The 27,824-nt window shown below is 43.2% G+C and overlaps 2 protein-coding genes across 4 annotated transcripts in view; one reads left to right on the top strand and one right to left on the bottom strand.

The window, feature by feature from the left end:
- The window catches only part of SDCBP (syndecan binding protein), a 30,817-nt gene extending 28,279 nt beyond the window's left edge, over positions 1–2,538 (top strand). For both annotated transcript variants that reach the window (XM_057736103.1, XM_057736101.1), the window contains exons 8-9: positions 289–380; positions 1,413–2,538. In XM_057736103.1, coding sequence (XP_057592086.1) covers positions 289–380; positions 1,413–1,467 — 147 coding nt within the window. In that variant the 3' untranslated portion in view covers positions 1,468–2,538. The remainder of the gene's footprint in view (positions 1–288; positions 381–1,412) is intronic.
- Positions 2,539–3,081: 543 nt separating this feature from the next.
- The window catches only part of NSMAF (neutral sphingomyelinase activation associated factor), a 63,627-nt gene continuing 38,884 nt past the window's right edge, over positions 3,082–27,824 (bottom strand). For both annotated transcript variants that reach the window (XM_057735402.1, XM_057735403.1), the window contains 22 exons: positions 26,541–26,670; positions 24,805–24,876; positions 22,967–23,075; positions 20,754–20,930; positions 19,635–19,714; positions 18,817–18,907; positions 18,657–18,720; positions 17,356–17,407; positions 17,129–17,249; positions 16,601–16,732; positions 15,840–15,882; positions 15,376–15,539; positions 13,574–13,682; positions 11,834–11,892; positions 9,656–9,723; positions 8,425–8,492; positions 7,855–7,978; positions 6,743–6,826; positions 5,574–5,724; positions 5,018–5,120; positions 4,783–4,892; positions 3,082–3,763 (listed from right to left, as the gene is read on the bottom strand). In XM_057735402.1, the coding sequence (XP_057591385.1) occupies positions 3,669–3,763; positions 4,783–4,892; positions 5,018–5,120; positions 5,574–5,724; positions 6,743–6,826; positions 7,855–7,978; positions 8,425–8,492; positions 9,656–9,723; positions 11,834–11,892; positions 13,574–13,682; positions 15,376–15,539; positions 15,840–15,882; positions 16,601–16,732; positions 17,129–17,249; positions 17,356–17,407; positions 18,657–18,720; positions 18,817–18,907; positions 19,635–19,714; positions 20,754–20,930; positions 22,967–23,075; positions 24,805–24,876; positions 26,541–26,670 (2,206 nt within the window). In that variant the 3' untranslated portion in view covers positions 3,082–3,668. The remainder of the gene's footprint in view (positions 3,764–4,782; positions 4,893–5,017; positions 5,121–5,573; positions 5,725–6,742; positions 6,827–7,854; positions 7,979–8,424; positions 8,493–9,655; positions 9,724–11,833; positions 11,893–13,573; positions 13,683–15,375; positions 15,540–15,839; positions 15,883–16,600; positions 16,733–17,128; positions 17,250–17,355; positions 17,408–18,656; positions 18,721–18,816; positions 18,908–19,634; positions 19,715–20,753; positions 20,931–22,966; positions 23,076–24,804; positions 24,877–26,540; positions 26,671–27,824) is intronic.

Genomic DNA, 27,824 nt, shown 5'->3' with positions numbered 1-27,824 from the left:
TCATATTGTGTACAGGGCCAGTGATTTAATTGTAAATAATGAAAGACTGAGTTGTTGGCTAATGTATTCAACTCGGTTTACTTAACAGTTTTGTTACCACCTAGGAAATTGTGATTCTATTGAATTAAAACTAGTAAAGAAACTAGAAAAGTTATAAATACCAAGGGTCACATTAGCAAAACCTCACAGGACATGTATAAATATATTTCTTTAGCAAGAATAACTTAGCTTTTATATGTATTTAGTAAAACCTTAGTAAAATGAGTTTTCATTGTGTGTTTTCAACAGGACTCTCAAATCGCAGACATACTGTCCACAGCTGGGAATGTAGTTACTATCACAATCATGCCTGCTTTTATCTTTGAACATATTATTAAACGGTAAGTAGACAGTTCTTCAACTTCACGTGACTTCGGAGAAGCACTGTGCTTCTTGTAATTCTCAAACCTTTGGGCTTTTTTTTAACGTAATGGATGACACTGGCATTATCTAGAAATTTGAAGTAAATTATTTAAATCAGAGGAGTTGGGAATGTGTGGGGGGTCATCCTCACTAACCAAGTATGGAATAAAATCCACTTCCTAAATTTTGATGTTTCCTAGTAGAAAAAAGGTACGCAGCAGAGGTGGACAGGCTCGCTCATTCGCACTCTGCCTGCAGCTCCTCTGCTCAGGAGAAATCTACTTGTGGTTCACTAAGGAGAGTTCTTGGAGGTGGGGTGTTGGAGGAACGGTGATTCTCCAGAGCATCTCAGGAGGCAGGCAGACATGTGAGGTGTGCTGTCCGTCCTCAGGAAGGAGGTCTGGGAAACTGAGGCGGGGGGAGAGAGGGGGGTGGCCAGGGCTGTCTGCCTTGGAGCCTCTACCCTCTGGCCTAAGCCAGTAGAGAATTCTTTCAGAATCTACCTTACATGTGGAACTACTATTTAAAATATTAAAAAACATACCTGTAATGAAAGTTTTGTTTCAGCCTCTGGGTAGAATGTAGCTAGCTCCTCTTGGGGGTTTTGGTGGGGAGAGTTGTCCAGGACTAATCCTTCAAGAGCTCACTTCTCTTAAACCAGTGATAGCTCCCCCTTCCCCCATTTCCCTCCCGTTAATAGCAGCGTTGTCATTTTTTCTTTTTTTAAAGGTCTGGCCTTAAGATACAAAGATACAAGGGCTTGCTTGTATCTTATCTAACTTCACAAGGATACAGACAGCTTTTCACACTGGGTATTTTGCAAACAACTAGATTACCTGAGACCCTTAGATCTGAACTCTCTGAACTCATTAAAAAAAAAAAACCCTTCCCCCAGCATTCCAATCCTTGGTGCCATCAGTACTGAGTTTAAATTGGAGTTTTCTTGGGTCAGTGTAGTATTTTTGAAAAAAGCCAAACCTCAGTGTTTCATGGAAGTGACTCTCTCGTAGGATGGCCCCAAGCATTATGAAGAGCTTGATGGACCATGCCATTCCTGAGGTTTAGAAGTCACAGCACCGTGGAAACTTCGTTGAAGTTCTTCCGTTTACGTCTTCTGCAACTTACCTTTCTCTTATGCACATGGAGCTTCCTAGGAGCCAGCGAGCATATGCTGCAGGAGGACCTTCCTGTCTTACAGTCAGGCTGGAAATCTTACTGTTTGATCTGATGTCTTGTTCAGACTTCAAGATAGTTGTAGCCTTATCCTGGTTTTACAGTTGAAAAGACTTACCTTCATAGACGAGTTTCTTTACTGGAAACCTGATGCTTTTACAAGCTGTGTGATGAGGATGACTGATACAGACTCAGCTTTCTGTTAGAACCAGTCAACCTTCATCTTGAGTATCAAGTAGTGCTGTTCATATCACTTTACTTCTATGGTATATTTGCATTTTTACTGTGTTACCATAGTACATTTAGAATTACTTTTTTTTTCTCTTTCAGTTGTGTGTGTGTAAAACACCAATTAAGTAACACTGGTTTCATTCCATGTGAGCATTATTATACAGTGTATGTAGGCTGCAAGGGACTGTATTGATTATCATTACATTTTTAACTGCCTTCACTTAATATGCTTGAACTGTCGCCTTAACTATGTTAAGCATCTAGAATAAAAGCCAAAATATAACTATTGCTGCCTTTCTAAAAGCCCGAATGCAGTTCTATATTAAACTGAAATGTACCAGAGCAGCGTAGTGGCACACACTTGCATTGAGATTTTCTAGTCCTTGTGTAATGGAAACTTCTTTCTTCTAAAAGTTACTGGTATCACTTTCTCAGAAATGAATCACATATATTTAATTAAAAATTCTTGTACTAAATAGGATAAACCTTGACTCCTTTTTCATGTGTAGATTAAGTGGGATGATACCTGATTTTGGCATTTACCTGTAACCTGTAACCTAGCTGCTTTGGGATGGTCTTAGAATGCTGTCCTGGTAATTTGTTCCATTTCCTGACTCCTCCCTGCAAACAAAATGACAGAGACATGTCATCCTGATTTTTTTCCCCTTCTCTTTGGTTTATGCCTATTCTATTTTAATTAAAAATGTATAAATAAAGTTAAATTTTAGTCTGTCTGTTATTGCATCATTGGAAACATTGGGCCTGTGGGAGAGAGTCATCTCCCAGAGAGGCCGACACCTGGAGCCTGAGAAGAGCCCTCCATGCTGAGGGCCTGAGTGTCGGGAGAAGTGCTTCCAGCCAGGAAGCCCAGGCACACTTGAGGCTGGGCAGCAGGACCTCAATGAGCCTATTGATTCTCCCTAGAGGCACCTGGGCTGAGTTATGTTTCACAGTCAAGATACACCAGGGTTTTTAAACAGTAGCGAAAAATCTTAAATCACATACTTTCTGTGGTTCAGAGGTTGAATATAAAAGAAAATCAATGCTACTGCTTCACGGCTTACCTTGTGTGAAATTCAGAAAAACCAACCAATGCACATTTCTCAGTTTGACTCTCCACCTTGTTATCTGGACTTGGGTCTGAAGATAGTTCCAAAAGTGTAGGATGACGTTCACGATACTAAGTATGGTTTTCTAGAAGGATCAACACTTGAAGTACAGAGTACTTTGTAATATATCACTTAAATAAGAAAGTGAAAACTGCTTTCATTACAGAAAAATATTTTTAATGTAGAAAAGATGAACATTTAATAGCTATAGTGAAATAAACCGTTCCTATACACAGTAAACTGTTATAAGAACTGCTAATCCTTCCCCAGGTTCTTAGAATCTGGGGCCAGTAGGTTACAGAAAGTAACCACTCCGTGAAAACACACACCCCCAAATCCAGCGGGCAGCCATCCTGTCACGAGGAGGACATGATCGAGAGACTCGGCAGTAGCAGAGAATACTCACACTTTCTTGGAAAATCCTTACGTTGTTCAGTGCTTTTGGGAAGTTTCCCCAGCCTCTTCGCTACGCTCTTTGCCACCCAACCTGTCTCCTGCCCACTGTCACCCTGGGATGACCACCTGCCTTACAAACGTAATATTTTCTCCCCTATACTGCCACGTCTTCATCTGCCTTAGAGGATGACAACTGGTGGCTTTCAGTGAAGTCACCATGATTTATAAAGTTTAAAACCACAAATTTCTCATGTGGTAAAACTTCTAATTACTGTAATTGCACATTCACCAGTTCATTTAAAAGTTTGGTTTAAAAATGCATTAAATAGAGTTCAGTAATATTCGAGGAAAAGGCACTTAATACTGCAATTTCCAGAACGTGATTTGTCTGTCTTCCCCTCCTGTGATGACACTGCTACACTGTTCATTCATCCACATACACGTCACAGCACCTGCGAGAAGAGAGGTGTGGTTAGCTTAGGGGGCGAGCAGACCAGGAGGCTCCACGTGGTTGCATCCTATAATACAATTTTGGCGTCAACTGAGAATAACTACTCAGTACAAGGAACGTGGGAAGAATGAGAAACTATTTAAATGTAAAGTTAAAGCTAAAACCACTGGGAATTAGGATGCAGAACAGAATACAAATATTACGTACACCTACGACGAAAGTCAGGAAGCAGATGAGAGAAGTAGGGAAATGGTGTGAGTTTGCCGATTTACTTCCATTTCTATCAGAGGGAGTCAAAGTGTTATTGAAAGCTAGTGAGCTGAGGAAGAAAGGCACAGACACATCACTTTAACGTTTCACGTTAAGAAGAAATAACCACACACAACCGTGACAGAAGGGACGGGAATGAAGGTGGGCAGTCGATAGATACTTATAATAGTAGAACACAGGAATTAACCATAAATCCTCCAGGTTTTCAAGAGGAAGACATGCAAGTGTAAGCAGAGTGAAAAACCAACAGGCAGAACAATGACATACACAACAACATCGTTCAATAATAAGAGACACACGTCCAGGACACCAACTGGAGAAAGTCCTCCAAGGAGGAGATCTGGGAGGTGGGAGTTTGGGAGGAAGACTTCGTTTTCACTAACTCATTACTGCCTTTTTTTAAAAACCATGTGCATGTATTAAATGCATATACAGCTTTTACTTTGTTTTTAATTCTTCATGTGGAAGTTAATGTAAAAGCTTCTGTTGGGTTGGCCAAAAAGTTCGTTCAGATTTTTCTATAATCCAAATGGACTTTTTGGCCAATCCAATATTTTGGAGTCAAATATCTGTCAACATAAATCTAAATCCTGAAGGACCCAAGAGATGCAGATGGCTTGGCCAGCCAGGATCTGGAGGGGGACGTCCATGGGGAGTTTTCTGCCTGAGAAGAGCATGTCTGCTGGTGGGAAAAGCAGGTCTGAGTGGAGTATTTAGGGAGAAGGGTCAGGTCAGCAGCAGACAGCTTACCTGTGTGGCCCTGGATTCTCTCGCTGATCTTCCCCCCGAGGAGGTCCCAGACAAGCAGCTCACCGGACTGACTCCCAGATAAAACAGAATTTCCATCCCAGAGAAAGCACCTGCAAGAAGGATTCACAAATCCTTTCACTGTCGGTCACTGAAGGAAGGGCCAAAGCAGGCCCAACGCCCTGACTGTGAGCCTGTCTGTAAATGTCTTCACCACGAATAACTCGAGAAAGTGTACCTCTGGGGCTCGTCTGAAGTCATAGAAGAGATGAGCATTCCCGTCTGCACATCGATGACGTTTAGACAGCCGTCTCCTCCTGTGCTCAGGACATGGCGACTGTCTATAATGTGAGGCGGAATGTGGATACGGGTTACAGCTTCAGAAGTGTGTTTTAGGTGAGTCAGAAATTTTATTTCTGAATCCAGAGGCTGAATGTTCACTTGAGCTACTTGTATTTAACCAGTAATGACTATCCCCCTGAAATGCTTCTGTTTTTAAGACACTGGGCTGATGACCCTTTGGTGTAAATTCATTTACACTTTACAAATTAATTTCTCCAGTGACAAGCAATTAAAAATATCCAATACAGCTTTTCTAATAGTTACAAATGCCACATATACTGTATTCTTTTTTTTTTTTTTCATATACTGTATTCTACCAAGAAGCAGCCTTACCCATAGGTAAAACTACCTGTTTTATCAGCAGTGTTTTTCTTCTTATATTCTTATTATTTGTTTCAAAATAATAAGTCCAGTTCCCCTGGTATCATCTGTATTAAAAAGGCTAACACTACCTGGGCTGAAAGCAGTATCACATACGATCCCTGAATGACATGGAATCTGGTGCAATATGGTGGCCGTGGTGAGGTCCCAAATATTCACTGTGCCTTCTCTGGTGCCTGAAACCAACAGCGTGCTTGCAGCGTTTAAACTGATTGTATCAACCTAGAGAAGAACACAGTATTGCACTTAGAATCACGGCCATTAAGCTGTGTTTCCCTAGCCCATTTTTTCAACACCACCTACTAAGTGACAATTTAAAAGTGAAAATCTTCATATGCCAGTGAATACAATGAAGCACCTGCTGGGGTAAATGTACTGCTGTTCTAAAGAGCCTAAAATACAGAAACAGAGACACAGATGAAGAGAACAAACGTATGGACACCAAGCAGGGAAAGCCAGGGGGTGGGGGTGGGGGGATGAATTGGGAGATTGGGGTTGGTACATATATACTAACGTGTAAAATAGATAACTAATAAAAAATTTTCAAAAAAAAAAAAAGCCTAACATGGACAGTCTCAGAATGATAACTGAGTCATAAGTGGTAGCGGGCGTGCCAGACTGCCTGACCTGAAGCACCCCAGCTCCATGACGATCTGGGGGATTTGGGGGGTGGGGGATCTTTCAAGATTATACTCACATATAGTATGACCTTGAACTGCATAGTAAATAAATATTTCTCAACCAACCCCAGTTAATCTGCTGACCATGCAGATTAGGCATCCGTTCACCTCAGAGGAAAGGTGAGATGCAGCCATGACCTTGTGGAGACAGAGAGAGTGAAGAAGACGCGGTGCCAGCCTTGTTCTGCCCTGACGGAGAGCACCGGGCCATGCAGATGGGTCGGTGTCCTCACCCTAGACAGAGGGCCCCTCCCACCCTTGGTGTCAGAAAACACCTCTAGTTGCCCAAATAGTTTGAGGATACCCAGATACTCAACGTCGTCCTCAGACACTGGTCTTTTGAAAGTTTAGCTGGGTGGTAGCTAATTGTCAAAGAAACAGCAAACTGGAGGGAAAAAGACAAAGCAGACTTGGAAGCCCAAAGAGTCAACTCCAAGAAAAGAGCTGAGAGCCTCTGCTCTCCTCCGACGAGCAAGATAAACAAAGCAAAAGATCATCAACACCCATGTGGAGCCAAGAAGCCCCGCCACCCTACGCAGGGCCCCGCCCCTGGTACTCACACTGACGTCATGCTCCAGCTCGGCCAGCAGGTTGAACTTGTGTCTCCTGGAGCCTGTCATCTCCGCAGGCACCCCGGACCACACCTATGATGGGACACATTGCAGAAGGTAGTTGCAAACACTTACTATAAGAGCATTTCTAACACGTGCAGCGGAAACTCTCCTGACTGATCAACTCCTGTTCAACAGCCGCCAACAGAACGAAGAGCCGTCCCTCTGCCGCGCGCCTGAGCTTTTACTCCCGCCACCATGTACTTCCCAAGGATCCACTGTACCCGTGTCTGCTTCCATCTCTTGCACTTGCTGTTGTGACTTAAGTATTGTGTGAACTAAAGAGATCAGGGTGCGGAAGTGTTTTAGCATCTATTCAGGTTTTGAGAAAACTCAAAAAGGCAAGTCACCAAAAAAATTTACTGAAATTATGTGTAGGCAAGAAAACTTACTTACAAGAGCAGAAATGATGAAAGACTGTGGAAGGAATTCTAATGGTTTTAGGTTCTTGCTTTCTGTTTACATAGATGCAAATTGGAAACCAAAGATGATGAATCCTGCTGTGGTTTATGCAATAAAGTTGCGCAGGATTCTGAAGAAAAGGTCAAGCATGGTCTTACAGCAATAAAGGTGAAGGAATGTGCATTTCTTGTTCTAACTTTAAATAAAATGTGTTATAATTTAATGGTTCCCCACTTTAACTTACTATTTACTGATCAACTGCTAGTTCCATAGCTGCGTGAGCTAAGAGGGGCCGCTGTGTGTTTCCCTCTAAGGCTGCCATCTAATGAACCATCCAACCCCAGTGGAACACAGGACAAACTCAGGAAAATGTCTTTTTATATTAAGATGTGCACACACTAAACAAGGAACTAAACAAACATGGGCAATAGCCTTCTACATCCTTACGTGTCACTGACACTGAAAAATAGTCAAAAAGTGACTGAACACATCAACAGCAGGGAGCTGAATGGCTTGTGATATTTATATGAAGATGAGTTAAAAATTACCCGCCCCCCGGTTATATTAAAACTTCTGTTGGCCGCAGTATCTCAGTGCGGATAATTTTTGACTCACCCTCATATTATCCAAACATTTTAATTTAGAAATCGTATATAAACCTTCACAGTAGAGTCCCACGACGCAGAATACAGCCTGTTGTCATGCCAACAGATCTTACTAACAGCATCATCATGTCCCATTAATGTGTCCTGGCGTCTTCCAAACGCTATGGAATACAAATAGCTAACATAAAAGATAACGAGAACTGTTAAGACAGCATTCCAGCTTCATGGTAAGACTCTTAAATACATTTTCAAGAAACGTTAGATTGTTTAATTCTATACTTACTAAGGCCCACTGGCATTACAAATTACTTGTTCTCATGTTTTAAACCAAAATACTCAAAATGTAAATTTAAAACTAGAAATTCCCAGGTCTGGCTCATCTGTGTTTTCCCCTCAATTTAAAAACTTATAGAAAATAGAGTCCAACTGCAGAAATGATTAGATTGAAATAATTTGAAATAAATATTTAAAAAATAATAAAATAAATAATAATCACATCCAAATCCAACCATCCTCACCTGTTCCCTTTTGAAACTAACGGGAGATCCCATGTCCTCCTGTCTCAAGTCCACACAGGAGCTACCCTGCGTGTGGAATCACAAAGGGGCCCTCACAGATACGTACACATTGTTATCCCACGACGAGCTTACGACGGTGGCATCTCCTGGTAAAAGTAAACACGATGACAAAGCCTGAAATACAAATGATCTGACATTAGTAATTTACAAAAATTACTGAATCCTTAATGTGGTAAAAACTATCATACAAGTTCCCACCAAAATTAACACTCAAATTCTGTTTATGTTGGCCTTCCTCATATTTATGAACTTCCTTTTCAGCTGGCTAATTCCAGATGCCTAGTTTCCTCCCAAATGTAGAAAAGAAAGTCAATGTGTTGAGTGCACGAGGACCTAGCCTGCTGGTCCTCACTGCCCTGAGCTGAGGGACCTCCACTTATATCAGAGTGAGTCATGAGGGGTGCAGGTGGGAACTGTCTTCAAGAGTCCAAATACCTGCTCTGAGTTATAGAATCACGTGGGGAAGGAAAACTTCCAAAAGTCTTCAGGAAATTTCAAAATCTTTCAGATGCTGTACATTAACAATAAAATGTGTTTTTTCAGAACTGGTTTTCTAGTATTAGGCATCCTATCAACTCGGAAATGCATTAAGTTACGTAAGCAGCACATACACATTTAGTCTGACAGTTCCAAAAAAGGCAAGATTTATTAAGGAGAATTCTACTGGGTAGCACCTCAAGCTTTTTAGGTTACAAATAAAACCACAACAGCATGAGAAAGAGGCAACCTGAAAAAATTTTTAATTGAATTTAGAAGGAATCTATCTAAGGCATTCTGTAGCTACCGCACAGGAGTAAACCCGATTATTTGGGAAGAAACAAACTGTCACATACGTGTGTGTATAAAACAAACTGCTACATGAATTTCCACCATGACACTGATGTAAAATTAAAAAGAACTTGGACTTCCTAGGTGGCGCAGTGGTTAAGAATCCACCTGTCAATCAATGCAGGGGACAAAGGTTCAAACCCTGCTCTGGGAAGATTCCACCTGCCACGAAGTAACTAAGCCCTTGTGCCACAACTATTGAGCCTGTGCTCTACAGCCCGTGAGCCACAACTATTGAGCCTGTGTGCTGTAACTATTGAAGCACATGCGCCTAGAGCCCGTGCTCCACAACAAGAGAAGCCACTGCAATGAGGAGCCCGTGCACCACGATGAAGAGCAGCTCCCGCTCACAGCAACTAGAGAAAGCCCGTGTGCAGCAGCGAAGACCCAACACAGCCAATAAATAAGTAAAATAAATAAATTTATAAATTAAAATGAACTCAACTCACCATATTTGAAAATGATATACTTCTTTGTAGCATCTTGGATTCTTTGGAAAACATCTTCAAGGTGGAATCTAATTTAATAATGACAAAGCAAACATTTATAAGGAAGACTTCCTGACCCTTAGAGATGACCAGCATACATGGAGGTAACAGGCAAAGTGACAGAGAGCCATCTCCCCCATAAGGACTCTACAGTCTGTGAAGTTCTATGATGCACAGCAAGGAGGTCAACTTAAAGCCACAAATGAAGGCAGTTAAGCCTAATACCTGACAGAAGTTAAACAGGAGGAAAAGATCAATTTTAATATTAAAGAAAACAAAAAGATCTTGGCAATGTAAGTTTTTTTTTTTAAACAGCCCAAATTATGGTGTGATATCCTTGTACTGCATTAGCATTATAGAAGAGAAGCACTGACTTTCTAAATAATAATAAGCTAGGGATTATTGTGTCCAGGCTTGTAATTTCCTTGCCTAACAGAAGCTTTAGAAGTGCCTCAAGGTAACCTCTTAAACAACAAGACTGCAAATTACCAGGTGCTCCAAATGTCCCATATTTGAAATAGGTAACAATATGTTTCCTAATTTCAAAACACACAAGATAAATAAAAGGTCAGATGAGCTTTAAATAATTTCTTCTGTATAGTAAAATCTAATATTTTCACCTAATTTTTGTCAACACCAACATGCAGGAGCACGCTGGGGCGTCCTACAGAAAACTGTCGGCCAGCCTGGCGTGTAAAGATGCTTTTCTCAAAATCAAAGCTTCCCTCTCGCACTAGAGGTGACCACGTCAGAGGCTGCTGAGAGCTGGTCTCCCACGTGACAGGGTTGCCTGCACACCTAGACACACAATACTGCACCTCTGAGAAAGAACTGTAACTATGGGGTGACTGTCAGGGTGCACGTAAGTCAGTAATACAGGTGTAAATAAAAATGCACAGAGATCAGTAACATGAGTTATTAACAGTGAAGAAACAAACAAAAAAAAAGCTTTTGACTAAAAAGAACCCCTAAACCCCTTTATTTGCCAAGCTCACAAAGAAGCACTGGGCTTTATAAACCTCAGAGGTTTAAAGCCTTGATGCTCGTAAAACTCATGGTTTACAAGGACAGACCAGCACAGGGAACTGAGGGGTTTAACAAACCATGACAGACCAATCCAGTTAAGAACGCAGGCTTTGCTGAAAGATAAGGGCTTTGCCTTGTGTGATAATGTTGGTGGGGTCCCGGCAAAGCGCGACTGCCTCCTCCCCTCAGAGCATCATGTCTTGGCGACCCTGGCAGGCCCAGTGGGCACACTGCACGGGACCCTCGTCTGGTCCACAGTAGGATCATTTCCTGTGCTTTGTGGAAAATTCTGCTTTATAGAATCTGAGATCATATTTGAAAGAGAAGGACACACTACAGATGCAAAGCCACGACCCCAGAATCTGACAGCAATAACTCTGATTTACCCGGAAGCATGTAGTTGGACAGCACTTTTCCTCACCTTAATGGATGAAAAATAGAATTTCCTACGGTGGCGACTAAAGCACAAGTAGCCAGCCCCTTACAAGCCACAGCTACCAACTCTGTCCAAACCAGGGGTCTTAAAGCTCAAGCAGGGTGGCTAAGCTATTCCCTTCTCACCTTCACTCCCTCCAGTGCGCCCGTCACCATACTTCAAACAGGACGGGGACGAGACACGTTTTAAGTAGGTAAACATTGTGCAGTCTGCCAGGAAAAGCAACGCTGTGGCTAGCAGGAGAGGCTGGACGCTTAGCCCTTTTTCAGGATCAAAACCGTGAGGTTCTAATGTGTCACTAAGACACAGTTACAAGTCCTATCAACCAGCCACTGCAGGGCTCCTGCATGATTTTGATAACGTACAAGACATTATCAACGTATGAATTAGATTTCGAGCTAAGTTCTACAGTCAACACCCAGAAATACACACTGCGTGATGAATGTGAAAAACATCACAGCACCTCTGCCTCCCCACGTGCTGATGGGCTCCGCGCCGGCGACGCCCCGCCTGGGAAGGCATTTTTCATTATTGTTTTTGGCTAATTACAATGAACTTTTATGTAATATACCAAAACTAATTGCTCAAAATTTATTTTACATGGAGGTGGCATCAGTCCTGGACCGAGAGACACTTTATGATTCCAGGTAACTCACCTTTCAGGTAGAAAAACATACCTTGTGAGGTTGTGAAGACAGACGACCCGTTGCGAGAGACTGCTATTCCAGTGACAGCCCTGTTGGAAAACAAACTTTCATAAATCACCATCAACCAGGCGCTAGGACAACGGTCTCTTTCAAAGCCCTGATTTAATTTAACTTAGCCCACGTTTCTGGCACTGTTTTCTTCACAGTTCCTCTGCTGGCCCTGCCCCACCTTCCACCAGGCATTAGCAAGTTACAGTGTGGCAACTCCTAACTCCATCCAGCACCGCGTGTGGCTGGAGAACACCCCCACTCTCAGCTCCCACAGGCTGCCCTAAGCAAAGGCTGCCTCACGGCTGCCCGCTGGAGAACCAGCAATGCTAGCTGACCGCCACCCAGACCACTGAAACTGCCCCGTGCGGTCACTGTACTCGTGTGGCCACTTAGCATCTGTGCAATGACGATGCCCCTGTCTGGTCCTGAGACAGGCTGGGACCTGGGACCCTTTGCTGCAGGGCTTGCACTTGGACAAACGTCTCCTCGAGCAACAAAATACAAAGAAACTCTAAGGGACTAAAAATAACTGCATGTGCACTTGGGGCAAATTATGGACAGCAAGATACAAAAAGACCAAAAACCCAATTGCCACTTCTGAAGAGCTGGGAGCAGAAGGAGGGTACTGCCCGTGCCCCCTGTACACGACACCACCAAAGGGGTGGGCAGAGCCCCTAAGGCACCCCTCCCTGGACACCGCACCCCATATAAGGAACCAGCTCGCCCCTGCCTCGTGCAGCAAAAGGGAACCTGCTGTTTGTTCTCACTCCCCTCGTGCTGCAGCAGGGGCCCCGATACAGCCTTTTCTATCGATGAAAGAGGCCAAGAACCCTGAAAGGTATCAGTCCCAGCACGTCCTCTTACAGGTTCACTCACGCCTCCACTGCCTCGGGGGGCAAGGCCCCTTTCTACGTGCCGTTTAGATAAGGTGACAAAGCAAAGCTGTTGTTATAGTGAATAAGGGGGGCTACGGGCTTCTTTGAAGGAGGCTGTGCTCTGATTCGGAGCCACTGACTGGAAGGGGACCGGCCAATTCTGTTCCACCCACGACCCAGTGTATGTGACATCAAACGTCAGACGGGACGTCGGAGGCCCTGGAGCAGGACAACGGGCCTTGTATCCGGGCCTGAGCTCTGATCTGGAACAGGACGGGTCCGCAAGCTCAGTGCTTCCCCAGCCTTCCCGCCAAAGGCCCTGACCATCGCTGCAGACGGGGTCCGAGGACACTCAGGACCCCTCTGGGGCCAACAGCAAGCCCGATTTTGGGGAATTAAAGTTTTTTTTTTTGGTTGTGTGTTTTAATTCTTGTGAACTTTGCAATGTTCTGTGTGTGTGTGTGTGTGTGCGTGCGCGCGCGCATTTGTTACCATTTTTAAAAAAAGATACATTTTCCCCAACAATATCTGTAAAGGGAACAGGTGGGGAGGAGTGGGGAGGATATAGGCTGTTCCTCCCCAAGCTTCACACCATCAAGGACCCCTCTGAGAGGCACACAGCCACCTGCTCTCTGCAGACCCCAGCCCGCGCTCTAGAATGACCGATGGCAGAGAGCTTTCCCGTGTCACACTGACCCCGGGTGACTGATCACTGTGGACAGTTCAGGGGGATAAAAACCGATCAAGACAGCTTACAACACAACACCCCCCGTGACTCAGCTTACACCGGCTTCACCCCAGGCCAAGACCCCAGCGTGTGAGGCCGCGGCAGAGACGTTCTTACTCTTTGTGGATTTTGTGTTGCTCGTGGAGCTGCAGTCGGGTGATGTTACTCCAGGCCAGGGTTCGGCTTTCCTCGGTCAGATCTTCAAAAGACTCTTCGCCTGGAGAGACTACATTAAATTGCAGCTGAGTCAGTCAACTACATTTCCAACCAGCGTTGGAGACAGCAAGCATCAGTCACAAGATTTTCTATTAAAATGAAGCAATCAAGAAACAGAACTGCCTTGAAATGTGCTTGTTAGATAGCTCCGTTGTTACTCAAGGGAAAAGAATGAGGTGTATAATCTAAATAAAATAACGATCATTTGGAGAAAGATTGACATGTATCTTTGAATACTACAGTATTTGTATACTTTCATCAATGTTTACAGTTTTCACTCTGCACCTAAGTTGGGCACTTCCGGAAATATGACACTGAGTAACCATTTCCTTGTCAGCAATTTCTGCAAAAACCTGACAGTTCCCTAAGAACGCTGCAGTTTGCTTTTGGTTTCCAGAGGCAGAAAGAAGACATGAAACCAGGTACTATCGCACTCTTGGACAGGACTAGCTAAGCAATCCCTTCACTTCTGTTTTAAGAAGGGCTGGAACAAGTTCTCTTTTGAAATAATCCCTGTGGATGGGCCCGGTGACTAAGCAGAGCATGGGTTTAGGGACATCACGAGATCATCTACAGTCTTCATGACTTAACCCATGGGGCTTTATCTCCAGAGAAGCGCTTCCGGCCAGGCCTGGGTCACATGACTGCAGGGAGCCCAGCTGTGCGGCCCGAGAAGCCTGGACATGCCTGGGGCAGAGAGTAGAACTGGAGAAGAGGAGAAACCAAGGCACTCTGCTCCCGAGGTTCCTACAGTGCCAGACTCCTGGGAGCCTGGGGTCTGAGGCTGTCTCCTGTGAAGTGTAGGACGTGGGTAACTGCATGAAGGGGAGTACTCTTTCCTCCCTTTCCAAATACCAGACGTGAGAACAGGGTCAAGTTCATTTTAGCACCTGGCGCAGATACTCTGTAAATGTCTGAATAAGAAAACAGAACTGGCTTCCCTGGTGGCGCACTGGTTAAGAATCTGCCTGCCAGTGCAGGGGACACGGGTTCGATCCCTGGGCTGGGAAGATCCCACATGCCGCATAGCAACTAAGCCTGTGTGCCACAAGTGCTGAGCCTGTGCTCTAGAGCCCGTGAGACACAACTATTGAGCCCACGTGCCATAACTACTGAAGCCCGTGTGCCTAGAGCCCATGCTCTGAAGAGAGGCCCCCACTCACCACAAGAGAAAGCCCGTGTGCAGCAGTGAAGACCCAATGCACCCAATAAATAAATTAAAAAATACATTAAAAAAAAATAGAACTAGATAAAGAAAACAGCACCTTGAATTCAAGACCTGTATGTGGGGGCGGAAAAAGAGTCAGGACGTTGGAAATCATTTCTGGGAAGAGCTGGGCAACAGGACCTTTGCAGCAGCCACGGCCAGGACGGATCAACATGAAAACATGAACCACTAAGAATCAAACATCAGCTCGGAAAACCACTGAAAAGACCATAAGAATGACAACAAAAAATACTGCCAAGTCTCATTAGATTACCAGAAAGTAAAAGTGATTTGATTACCTTTAAAGTCAACAGTTAGACACAAACAAAATGACAAAAAGAGGTTTACTTGTAGGAGAAACGCAGTGAGACAGTAAAACAGAATCATCTCTAAGCTGCCCAGGGTCCACGATGCATTTCCTCTCCAGAATCTTCAGAAACGTCTTCATCAGAGAAGAGAAGGTACTCACGCTGTTTACTCTCTTTACAAAACATACCTGGGGAACCTGCTGTGGAAGCATTGTAACTGCAGGGCTGGGACGAGCTTTTGAACTTTGGGGTGATCCTTCGAGGATGCGGTGTCACAAAGAGCTGCTTTGGGGTCTGCCCAAACTCCAAGATCTGGGTGAGCATGGCTATCTTCTCATCAGGGTCCTCGATGCTTTAAGACAGAACACAAACCATGTGGTGACCGCTAGGTGCGAGCTCTCTGAATGCACGGATTTCAAGTGATGCAGCAGAGAGGTTAACCCTCAAACAGTAAGAGCCACTACACGCGAGGACTGTCTAGACCGTATCACAGAGCTTGAATTTCTGAGGCTCCGTAATTTACATAATGGTGAAAGCAAGCTGTAACGCATTGTAACATTTCCATACCTTCATATTACCAAAAAACTGCACTAATCGTTTATAAAAGGGGTCATCTGGAACAAGCAGAAACTCCTTATAGACATATAAATACCTGTTCAAATCGACACCTCCTTCGTAGGTCAGGGGATGAAACACTGAAAAAAGAGATGTAGAACACTGTTGAGAGACATACTGCTTTGTTATAATATACTCTGTTCAGAATTTTAAAAACTCAACAACGTTATTCAAAGGAACTGATTTTTATTGTGCAAAACAGTCTAATAATATGCAACTTGGGTAAATATCAAGTGTGAACTATTATCTTTTCCGAGCGGCAGTCTAACTGGTGGAGAGATGGTCTCATCTCCGTGTATTTCTGGCTCAGCATTCCTCTCCCTGGGGGAGGACAAAGCAGCCTGAGCGGCGTGCGAGGGTCAGGTCCACATCCATCCCCATCACCAACGCGGAGGAGCCTGGAGGAGGAAGAGCTGACCCTGAAGAGGAGGGACTGCTGCCGGCTTCTCTCTGCTCAGTTACAAAGACCCTCGGGGCCTCCGTGGGAACTGAGGCTGCTTTTCCCATCCTGCTCTGACTGAGCTTTACTAGAAACCATTAAACGGGATGGAGAACACATGCTAAAATTAGAAGACGTTAGCAAAAGGCCTCTCGGGATCATGGAGTAGTGGATGCTTTTAGACAAAAGCACTTCCTCCCTCTTTTACTCAGTATCTAATCCGGGGTCGCGGAGCCAGGAGGCACCTTCTGCTGAGACAGGAAGCTTCTGCTGAGGAAATAAGCTGCTCTGAGCTCATTTTGGGGGGTGTGCTTTAGTTTCCATCAAATGCAAAATGGAGTTTCAAGACCCTTACACACCGTTATGGGCTCCAACGGCATCCCTCCCCTTCTGCTTGTAGCCAAACACGAGGTCGATCCACTCGTGCAGGTGCTCTGACACATAGTCGCTCTCCAGGGCGTCTCTGCTTTTCTGGAGAAAGTCCTCGGGACCTAGGAGGTTAGACTCGATCAAAACACCCCAAGTCGCCACTTGACTTTCTCCTCTTCCTTTCATCTGTCCACGTGCAGACAGAGCTTCTGGGACTGGCAAGAGGGACCCATTTCTTAATGAGGTTCCCCACCTCCCCATCACATAAGATATAAATCTGGGGAAGGGAAAAGCAAAAATCATTTTTACAACATTTACGTCTCTCAAATACATAATGTGGGTTTACATCATAGACTCATAGAGTACTTACAGTTTGGAATAAGACTTTACCATCTCATTTAGATAGGGTATTATAGTGTTATTGTTAAAAATCTAAATAACTAAATAATTACTAATACTGACATTGCATGACCAGGTAGAGAATTCCTGTAATTCCATACTTCCAAGGTGGTACTCACTCCGTGCCCAAGGTGGGAGTTCTACGTCATCAACCATCTGCCCTCCTTGTCTCTTTCCCAAATCCAGCTTCAGACTATTGACTAAAAAGCTGACATCATCACCATAGAATTCCGGAATCAGCTGCAAGTTTCAGGGGAAGAAAAAAAAAAAAAGAACAGCAACAAACATTTTTTAAAGCAGTTAGAAACGACAAGCCCAGTGAATCATTAGCTTGGTAACTGCTTACCTCTTTAAAATCGGTGGCACCATCCAAACAGTTTTTCCAAGTTTCTGCAATACTAAACAGGAAAAAAATTCAACTCATTTTAAATCTAGGGTATGGAAACAGCAACAGCAGCGCTTTCTAGTCCCCTGGGTGCTATTCTACACGTCACCTAAATTAGATCATTTTTCTCATTAATTCATATTTCCCAACATCCACATGAGTACCCCCCACCCCCCTTCTTACAGAAGAGAAAACTCTGGACCCACACAAGGAATGAGCATGGAGTCGGGACATGGACCCGGGGGGGTGCGGGGGGGTCATTCCCAAGCCCAGGCCAGGAGCCTCCCCCACATACGGCCTCACTGAAGAGCCGCTTGGGGCAAGTGCTTAAACATGAAAAATTAGTACAACTATTTTAATAGCTCATTTCGAAAAGGGGTTATAAACAGACGTGCAGAGCTTAGAAAAGGATTGGAAAGACACAGACCGAAAGATGAACAATGCGTATTAGCTCAGTGTGGTCAGATGCCACGTGAATTTATTTTTTTCTTTATATTCTGATTTTTGTGGTAAGAAAAATATTACTTTTACAATAAAAAAATTATTTAAACACAGGGAACTGTACTCAATTCATATTTAGAAAGATTATTCTAGAATAATGAAATGCTGGAAACAGCATAAATGTCCAACAATAGAAAAACAGTTAAAATAAATAATGGCAGTTAGGATATGATATGGTAATTTTGTAAAAAAAAAATCACCTTTTGCAGATCATCTAATAATATGGGGAAAACTTTAAAATCTAATATAAGGCTAAAAAAGGCAGGACAAAAAAACTATTTAAAATATGTTCTCACATTTACACACACACACACACACACACACACACACTACACAAAGCCTGAGAGGAACAGATATAACAATTACTGCAGTGATTTTTTTTACATTTCCTTCCATTTTTGTTTATATCTAGTTTTTTGAAATAAACATACTGTGCATATGTATAATGAGAAAGTTTAAAAAGTGGTAAGTGAAGGGACTTCTCTGGTGACACAGTGGTTAAGAATCCACCTGACAATGCAGGGGACACAGGTTCGATCCCCGGTCTGGGAAGATGCCACATGCCATGGAGCAACTAAGCCCGTTCGCCACAACTATTGAGCCCATGTGCTGAAACTACTGAAGTCCATGCGCCTAGAGCCCGTGCTCCGCAACGAGAAGCTCACCACAACTAGAGAAAGCCTGTGTGCAGCAACAAAGACCCAACCCAGCCAAAAATTTAAAAAAAAAAAAAGTGGTAAGTGAGGCACTTTATGTTGAACCTGTTGAACATTCTGTCTGCATTGTCAAATCTTCCGTTCTGCAGACACAGCATATACTCTGGTGCTAGAGGGGAGAAAATCAGAGTTAGCAAGATCACAGAACCACTGAAGAGTCCACATGAACTAACATTTTCCTGGGAGTGATGACGAGGAAACTTACCAATCCTAACCAGGTAAAACAGCACGTAGCCCGGGGAGGAGTAGTGGCTGCCGTACATGAACTTGGGCTCTGGCATCTCCTGGTAGCGTGTCTACAATACAGGGAGGAAAAGTCCTGCTGAGTGTTTGCTGTGCAGAGAATAACTGACTCCAGCAGTAAAAACCTAAGGAAGTCATGGTCTGGACACATCTTAGCCCCTAATTTCTCTCCTAAATAGGGAAAGGAGAAGACAAAAAGAGGGGGTAAAATCTGAGTAAGCACAGCATCCCTGTGACAAGTATCTTGGTTTTCTGGGCGCAGTGGTGACAACGTCTGTCGGGGCGGGACTGAAGAGAAGAAATGTAATGCAACTCTTGTGCAATTCACCAGAGAGCACCTTCGTGAAGATAAATTGGTAAACCTGTGATCAGCCCAGCTTCCTACCTCCCTGAATTGTAGGCAAAAAGGCAAATGGTGAGCAGCTAAACTCAGGGGGGAAGGAAGGCAGCTGGCAGAGAGGGGAGGGAGAAGGAATATACTCAGAACCTCTGGTCTCTCCAGATACACCTACCCTATGTCTTGGAGAAACGAGTTTCAGGTGCTATAAAAACATAGGGGACGTGTGTTCAATCCCTGGTCAGGGAACTAAGAGCACCCACGCCACATGGGATGGGGGATCCCCCAGAAATAAATCAATTTATTAATTATTAATAAACAAATTTATTAATAACCAATTAACCTATTAATCAACTTATTAATAATTAATTAAACCAACAAACAAAAAACATAGGCAAGGCTCCCAGGTGGCTTAGACACCAGGAATCCCCGAGTCCACGTACCAGCAGCCTCTCCAGACGTTCCTTGTTGAGGGCCCCTACTGGCTTACTGAGATCCCGGAAGGTTCCTGGATTTGACAGATCTATAAAAGAAATAAATTTCAGAAAGTTAGTTAAAATAAATAAAGCAAGCTTACACTTAATAACATTATCCCCCTGAATGAATTCACATGCACACATTTATCTCCAAATAATAAATAGCATTTTAAAAATTGAGGCAGATCCATTAGAATTAATACTTCCAATGGTCATTTATATTGCCGTAAAGGTTAGAATTTAAAGACCTACTGATAAAAAAAAACTATACTCCAAGTAAAACAACAACGAAAAATAAACAAATTTCAAAAGCCATTATGCTACCAAAATTTACTTTTTAAGTTTGAATTACAGTGAATATTGTTATTCTGTGATAAAAGCATAATTTGAGAACTGGGGACCTGAATATTATCAGATAAATAAATGATCATATTCCTAGAAAATCTGTTACCTCTTTCAAGTACAAGGGTGCAATTAGTGAACTGTCAGAAGTAATCTAATGTTCACAATATCTCATTTTAAGATGTTACAAAATAAAATTATAATGCAATCACACTTTTGGTAAAATAATTCGAGAGACAGAAAGAACTATATATACCACAAAGTTAAAATGGTTATCTCACAGTAATGTAATTATTGATGATTCTTATTTCCTTCTTTGAGTATTTCAGTACTTTCTGAGTGTTCTGTAATGAATAGCTATTATTTTTAATAATCATATTTTTGAGTGTGAGTTGAAAAATCATATTATAACCTGAGACAAGTTTCAAAGTGAAAACTTAAGTATTTGAGAACTGTACTTATTGGTAATAATGGTAACACGGGCTGAAGACCACACGCAGGTTTTCTGGGCGTGGCTTTCAAGATGTATGTGAGTAGTTTTTTCAGGATTAAAAAAAAATTCAGAAACAGTAGAGAGAACATACAGAACACACGTAATTCATTTGACACCCATCTGGTATCGTGGCACAGAACCCGGCCGTCTTGAGTAATAACACTGAACAGGTCCTACTCTGCTCACGAGTCACGACACGGTTTTAAAAGGGAACGTGTTCTCTGCTCAAGGCCCAGCCCCGTGGCACGCACCCAGCTCAGGGCTGCCGTAGTCGCCGACGACCCAGGGGAACACGGGGTACTGGGAGAGGTCGTTGCAGCTGCGGTCGGCCAGCGTGTTGAGGTGCAGCAGGTACTGGTAGTTGGACAGAAGCCCGCGCTGCCACTGCAGCGTGTAGCCCTCGGCCGTGCGCTCCGCCACGTGGTGCTCTGGGGGGACAGGGGAGGACAGGCCTGGGTCACACCCAACTCTGCACGCAGACGGCGGTCACTCAGCATGTGAAGGCGCTACAGAGGCTTGCAGTGCAGACCCTTCAACCCATTTTTGAAAAGTACATTTTTTAAAAAAAGAAAAGTAGGGGGAAGGGGGAGAAAAAGAAAAGTAGGCTACAGTTTTTCACCAAAGAGTTGTTCCATTGAGTATGAGCATCTCCAAGATCCAGGAGGGAAAATTATTAAACATATAAGACATATTGTATCTATTAAATATATGATAGAAAACATTTCACATCTATTAAATATGATACAAAACATACCACATCTATGAAATATATGATATAAAACAAATACAAAAGTATGGAGCAAATACATAAATATTACATGGCAATATATATAATATTTACTATATTTATATATAGTCTACAATATGTACTAACAAAGAATCCTTCCAAATGTGCTTGAGTTTTAATGCCTTTAAGAAGCCATTTGTAAAAGCTCATTTCCTCCATTTATTATAAAGCCAAAACAATCTTTTACTTTTCTTTCATATCTGGAAGAGGGGTACTATCGCTAATTTGTCAATGACTACGTATTATTTATGCAAGTGAGGAATAAGGAAAATAGAAACTGCTGAAGGAGAAAACAACATCTGTCAGATTTCTCCAATGAGAAGGACCAGAGAGACTACCCCCAGCAATAACCTCAAGAAAGATGGAACCACAGGCTGTGTGGCACCAATGCTAGTAAAACGAGTCAAGTGTTCTATTTTGTTTAGATAACTCTGCTTTCAACCTTTTATTGGCTGCATCAAACTTATCTAACTCATTTGCTGATTCAGTCTTTATTCTTACATACTTTGCCAAGTTTTTTCTCTAATCAGCTACCAGGTAAGGGCTTAAAAACTCAAAACACTTATCCTCTGATTTTCCATTCTCAGGACATCTCAGAGGAAGTCTGAACCATCTCAGGAATAAACTCAGAGAGAACAGATGCTTCACAGAAGTGGACATTTTAGGCCATGGCAAGTTTTTTGACTTGGGATTTTAGGACTCACCATGAAAACTGAGTTTTTGTTGTTATCTTGTTATAGTTAGAAAAATTAAATGAAAAAAATTAAATCAGGAGGCAGGAGATAACTGTAAACTTATACCAAAGCTATCCTCAGGCATTAAGTTACACTGACTAGCTTGGTGTGAAAAGAAAAAAACATGAACTCTAAATCTACTGCAAAATATGTTCTTTATTGATATTGATAATAAACTATTCCTCCTTGAGGGAAAATTTCTTTTCTAAGGGAGTAACTCACTATATATCTCATAAATGGTTTCACTGCACCCTGGAACAGCAAACAAAGATGGTATTAATAAAAATCCCAACATCGATTTTTACAAATCATTCCATTCTAGTCATCTGGCAATTTTGAAAACAAGAACAATTTAATTCAACCATACAACTTAATATGTTTATGCTTGAAAAGGAAAACACAGGTGTTCTCTCTGATAAAAGTGGGAAAATTCACATTTCCCATAGAAGATTGAGAAAACAGTAGTTGCAAGCAAACTGAGTCCCACAATACCATATTGAGCATAGAAGGTTCATATGTTCCTTCTGTACCGTTTTCCAGCTTTGTGATTAAGACCACAATTAATGGTCACAAACACATGACTGGATAACTGACTGTCTCACAGGAAGAAACCGAGTCCTGGTTTTCATAAACTAACACAAGACAGGACTGGACACAAAAATAATTAGGTGGATTCTTCATAATCCATTCAACCTGGGGGCTGTTAAGATACAAAAAACATTTAAATATATTTATCAGAAGTTTTTAAAACATAGAACTGGAGTGAACTATTATCAAATTTCATTTACATTTCCCTCATTTGCTAAAATGCCATTCTGCTAACTATAGTTACTGATGAGAAGAAATAAGCAGAACCACAGAGAGGTGATTCTAGATACAGCGCTGTTCTCGGGAGCTGAGCTACCTTCACGTGAACACATACAACGGAGGGGGAGTGGCAAACCTAGATACGTAGCAATGTAAAAATAGAGGTCATCTCGGTCCTGACGTTCGTAGAACTTTAGGTAGATGTCGGAACACAGATCGTCTTCCGTGCAAAATACTTCCAAGCCCTACAAATCCAGAAAGAAGAGAATAAAACAAACAGCATCTCAATGTAAGTAACATAAGTACAAAAGCCTTTCAATTAAACACCTGCATTTTTTATTTGCAGATCGACTGCGCAGCTGGTGGGATCTTAGATCCCTGACCAGGGACTGAACCCGGGCCCTCGGCAGTGAAAACGCAGAGTCCTAACCACTGGACCACTAGGGAACTCCCTGTACCTGTAGGTCCTGTATGCATATTCCCCAGCTACAAATGTGATTTCTATAAGAACAAGACATGTATCTCAGCTAAACTTTATAAAATACCTTTTGATGTTGAATATTTTTTATTGATGATAGCAGTTGTGAATTTATGACGCTGAAATTCAACATTGGCTAACCTGTGTCTTGACATATCTTTTTCAGACACAAATGTTTAGCTTTCTTTTATAAATTAAATCATAATTATGTCAACTTAAACTGTAAGTGAATAACTCATTTAATTAGTAGTTGCAATTATTCTTTTTTGTTTGTTTTTGGCCGCACTGCACAGCTTGTGGGATGGAACCCAGGCCCACAGCAGTGAAAGCACCAAGTCCTAACCACTGGACCACCAGGGAATTCCCAGTTGCAATTATTCTTAAGAAAACTATGAGCTATGTGAATGTTGTGTTGGTGAGGCCAAGACAGGACAGGAATACACAGAGAAAGGAAGAAAGCCCAGCGCTGTGCTCGGTCCAATACAGGCTTCCCCCATTACTAGTGAGGGAACTGAGGAGTTAACTCCTGGTGTCTCAATTTCTTTGTAAAATAGGGTATCACCTACCTTAAAGGGATTGCACTGAAAAACACATATTGTACATAAATTGCCCAGTAGACATAAGGTACTTCATCAACGCCAGTGTCTTCTCTTTCTCTGACTGCCTCTCTATACCCAAAGGAGGAGATTTTTAATAGGATCTGTTTCCCTAATCCTCTAATAGCACTGGAAATGGAGAATTGCCTTTTAAGTAAAATAGGCAGCAAAACGGTTAAATTTCATAAATATAAAACACCAAAATGAGATGCTTAAACATCCACAATGATTTTGAAATGCTATCAACTTATTCATCTTCAAAGAAGAACAAACAGATTTATATTGATGTCAAGCTAAAACCCCTTGGAGTCACACCTTCCGTGGGGACTGGTCTCTCCAGTGAGTGTGTGAGCTCACAGAAGCGTGGACACGGGCTTATTCAGGGGCGTGGTGGGGAGGACCGCCCAGGTGACTGAAATGGTTATTTTATCCATGTCTCCCTCTCACCAGGCCTGAAGGCTGAATCAATACAAGTTAACAGTGAATATACTACAGCTGCACTGAGAGTTGATGTTGCAATAGCTTCCAAATTTTGCTTGGAGACCTTGCTGCTATGACTGGGTGGTGGAAGGATCACGGGACTGGTTCCGCATACATGATCCCCACAAAAACCCAGAACCCGAGAACTGGGGAGGGAGAAGCTCAAGGGCACTCAAGCCCTCTTGCTCTCAGAGCCAAAAACATTTTCCCAACAGCCCTCCCACCTACAGAAAGAGCTGCTCCTTTATAAACTCCTAGCTCATTCCAAAAGAAGGAGCAGGAGACGCAGAGCCCATCTGCTTACAACACAAACACCTACAGTTTTCAGACGAGCCTGAGCTATCTGCAGGTCGATAAACCACTGGCCAAACGGAAGACAGGACAGTCATCCTGTCGAGGGGACGGTCCCCTTGGACTCACCAGCGGCATGAGGCCGTGCCTCCTCTTGTAAATGCGGCGGATGTCTTGGAGTGTTATCTGGACCACGGGTTTCTTTAAAAGTAGAAAGATCGTCTCAAACATCAAGATTCTGACACAATTAGAAGCTGCCCTCCAGTATCAGAAAGAGGAAAGATGACCTCATCACAACTTCCCGACTGGTCACGTGAACAACGGGAACGGGAGCTCTTCGAACAGGGCACGCCTCACTTTACCCGCCAGGCTGCGCTTTGTGACCGTTGACAAGTCCCCCTACCTCACCTCGGTAGCCCCCAACATGATAACGGAGGCATCTTCCAGGTTTTGGCAAAGTTGCTGAGTGATAAGAATATTAAAGGATTGGTGTAGACAACCTGTCTGGAATTTTGCTATTTTTATAGACCCACGGTTTGCTCAGAACTGACATACATCTTTTTTTTTTTTTTTTTTTACATCTTTCTTTAGAATCCTGTCTTTTATCTCCTTCAACTATAGTAAAATAAGCTCATAAGCAGTTATAGTGTAAGGCAGGGCCTCTAAACTTTCTTTATAAGGAGGAAACTTTTTTTGCTTCTCTGGAGCCTTAAAAGGCTACTGAGAGAGGAACAAGGTCAGAAAAGGCACTGAGATTGGCCAACAGGCCGCATGGCCACCCTCCTCCGCCCAAGTGAGAGTCAGGAAGAGCCTGCAAAGGCGGGTGTGTAGCTGCTGCCTGAAGACGGCCGAGGCCCCCAGCCCAGAGACCTGGGTCCCTGAAGCTATGGCTCACACTCAGATGTTTTTGCCAAAGTACGGACCCAAGCCACAGCGACAGTGGTGGTCCAGCCAATCTATGCCACCACACAGAATGCCACCAGCCACAGGTACTGTGTCCACTAGAGGGCCTGGCGCGCGTGCCCCATCTGGACGGAACTGTGATAGCACCGCCTTTCACTTAGGAAAGCATTTGCATTTCAGGACATATAATGCCTGACCAGCCTGAAGGATTTCTTCCACAGCGGAAAAACTCCTGTTCTTGAAGCTGCCGGCCAAACGGTCCAACTGCACTATCAGAGTATTAGGATTTCTGGTCTTTCAATGAACCACTCTGAAAAGGGGCCAGATCCAGATAAAGCCGCCAAGCTTTACAAGTTTCAGTGTGGAAATCTGAGTTTATCTTTACTGTCTGGCCTGGTGAGTCTAAAGTCATCTTGAAAGAGAGGATGTTTCCAGCATCACAGCAGTAGCACCGCAGCTGCCCCATGATAGCATCTCCATGTGCGCCTCTGCACTGGCTGGAGAGGCCACTTCACGCTGCTTCTCTGGGAAAGACGCAGATCTACTGATTTTGTTTGTAATTAACAAAAAAGTGAGAAATACCAACACAGGTGTACGTATAAGAAGATACACAGAAAACATCCATTTCTTCTTAACCTTCATATATTTCATTGCTCTCTTGCAAAAGTGCTTCCAAGCAGAAAGGTATACACCTCCAACGGCCCTTTACTACAAGTGGAAGGGGCAGGGTTTCTTTTCATCCGAAAAACAGTAAGTCAGAAGAGTTCAAACTCGGGTGGGTGTGCAACAGGATGACATGGGAAGCCTGTTAACTACCAGGAGCTGGACAGGGAGGGAAGGTAATTCTGACTCCCACCAAAGTGTGAGAACTCTAACTGTGAAGTCCAGTTCACAGGAAAGAGCCTGAAGACGAGAATGGGAATACCAAAGGAGCCCCCCGCCCTGGCCTGCAGTCTGCTTACCGGGTACCCGTTGAGAGGCTGGAAATACAGGCTGCTGTCGGTGATGCACACGTGGCCAGGATTCGTCACCAGAGGTGTTACCATTTCTGCTTTGCATTCCATGTGCAGCTTTTCAGAAACACTTTGGAATCTGAGAATATGTTTTCCAGCAAAAGCAAGAAAAATCAGAAATCAGCCTACTTTCTAGGCTTAACTTTATCTGAGTGAGCTACAGGGTGACTCTGCAGAACAGGTGTCTAAACACTGCATTTTACAAGAAAAATGGTGACAGAAATTAGTTGCCTAAATAAAACTGCCTTTATTTTGAATGGTATAATGAACACTTGATTTCTAAAAGCAGATGAGGTTGTGTATCACAGAAGACAGAGAAGTTAAAAAACACCAATTAAGCCTTCAGCTGAACTCTTCATTTCTCCCCAAATAAATCTGCCTTGAAACTATTCTTACATTAACGTAATTTTCTGTTTTTGTGTCATTAAGACATATTTTATTGTCACAGAAACCGTTTTGGCATCGGTAGCATTTATTTCACACTACACTCTATAAGGCTGTGAGTACGTAATTACAATTACTTGAATGTCAGTTCTAAAGTATAGTCCTTTGTGGATTTACTGTAGTAAAACCAGTCAAAGGTGATTACTACTCCCTCCTAAATTATTAACTAGTCAAAAAAGTCCATTTTCTTTTTCCTTTACTAATTAAAAAAAAAAATAGAAGGGAAACAACCAAATCATCAATATTTTAAGGCAATTACTTAGTTAAAATAAGTCTCCCCTATAAGTAACAGAACAAAAGCACACAGGAGCAGGCTTCCTCTTCCAGTTCAGATGTGAAGCAGACCTCACAGCTCTCACCTCAACCACAGAAACCTGCCAGAGGAGGTACACAACCCTCATTAGGGAGTCAGGCCTGCAGGGCAGAGACGCAGAAAGGCTGCAAGGGGGTGGGGGGTGGGCAGATGGTGCCTCAGGGCAGAGAGCTGGCGCTCCGCTGTAAAGCACAGGGATTCTTCAAGTGCCCTGATCCCAGGTCCCGCTGAGGACAGTCCGGCCCGCTCCCTCAGCGGACCTGCAGGCAGTGGGGACCTGGATTTAACCCAGCTCCATCACTCATGACATGGACGGGGCCCCCAGGGCAAGCAGCGGGCACAACGGGGGTGGGCACGACCACCTCTGGAGGCAAACAGTCCTTAGTTCAGTCTCTACAGATCCTTTAAAACAAACCACCCAGCATACAAGACAAAATTAGAAGAATCACGAAGAAGAGAGAAAATAGGAGCCACGC

The sequence above is a fragment of the Hippopotamus amphibius genome, chromosome 5, assembly GCF_030028045.1.
Source record: "Hippopotamus amphibius kiboko isolate mHipAmp2 chromosome 5, mHipAmp2.hap2, whole genome shotgun sequence".
Lineage (NCBI taxonomy): Eukaryota > Metazoa > Chordata > Mammalia > Artiodactyla > Hippopotamidae > Hippopotamus > Hippopotamus amphibius.
This window is presented reverse-complemented; position numbering and strand designations above follow the sequence as displayed.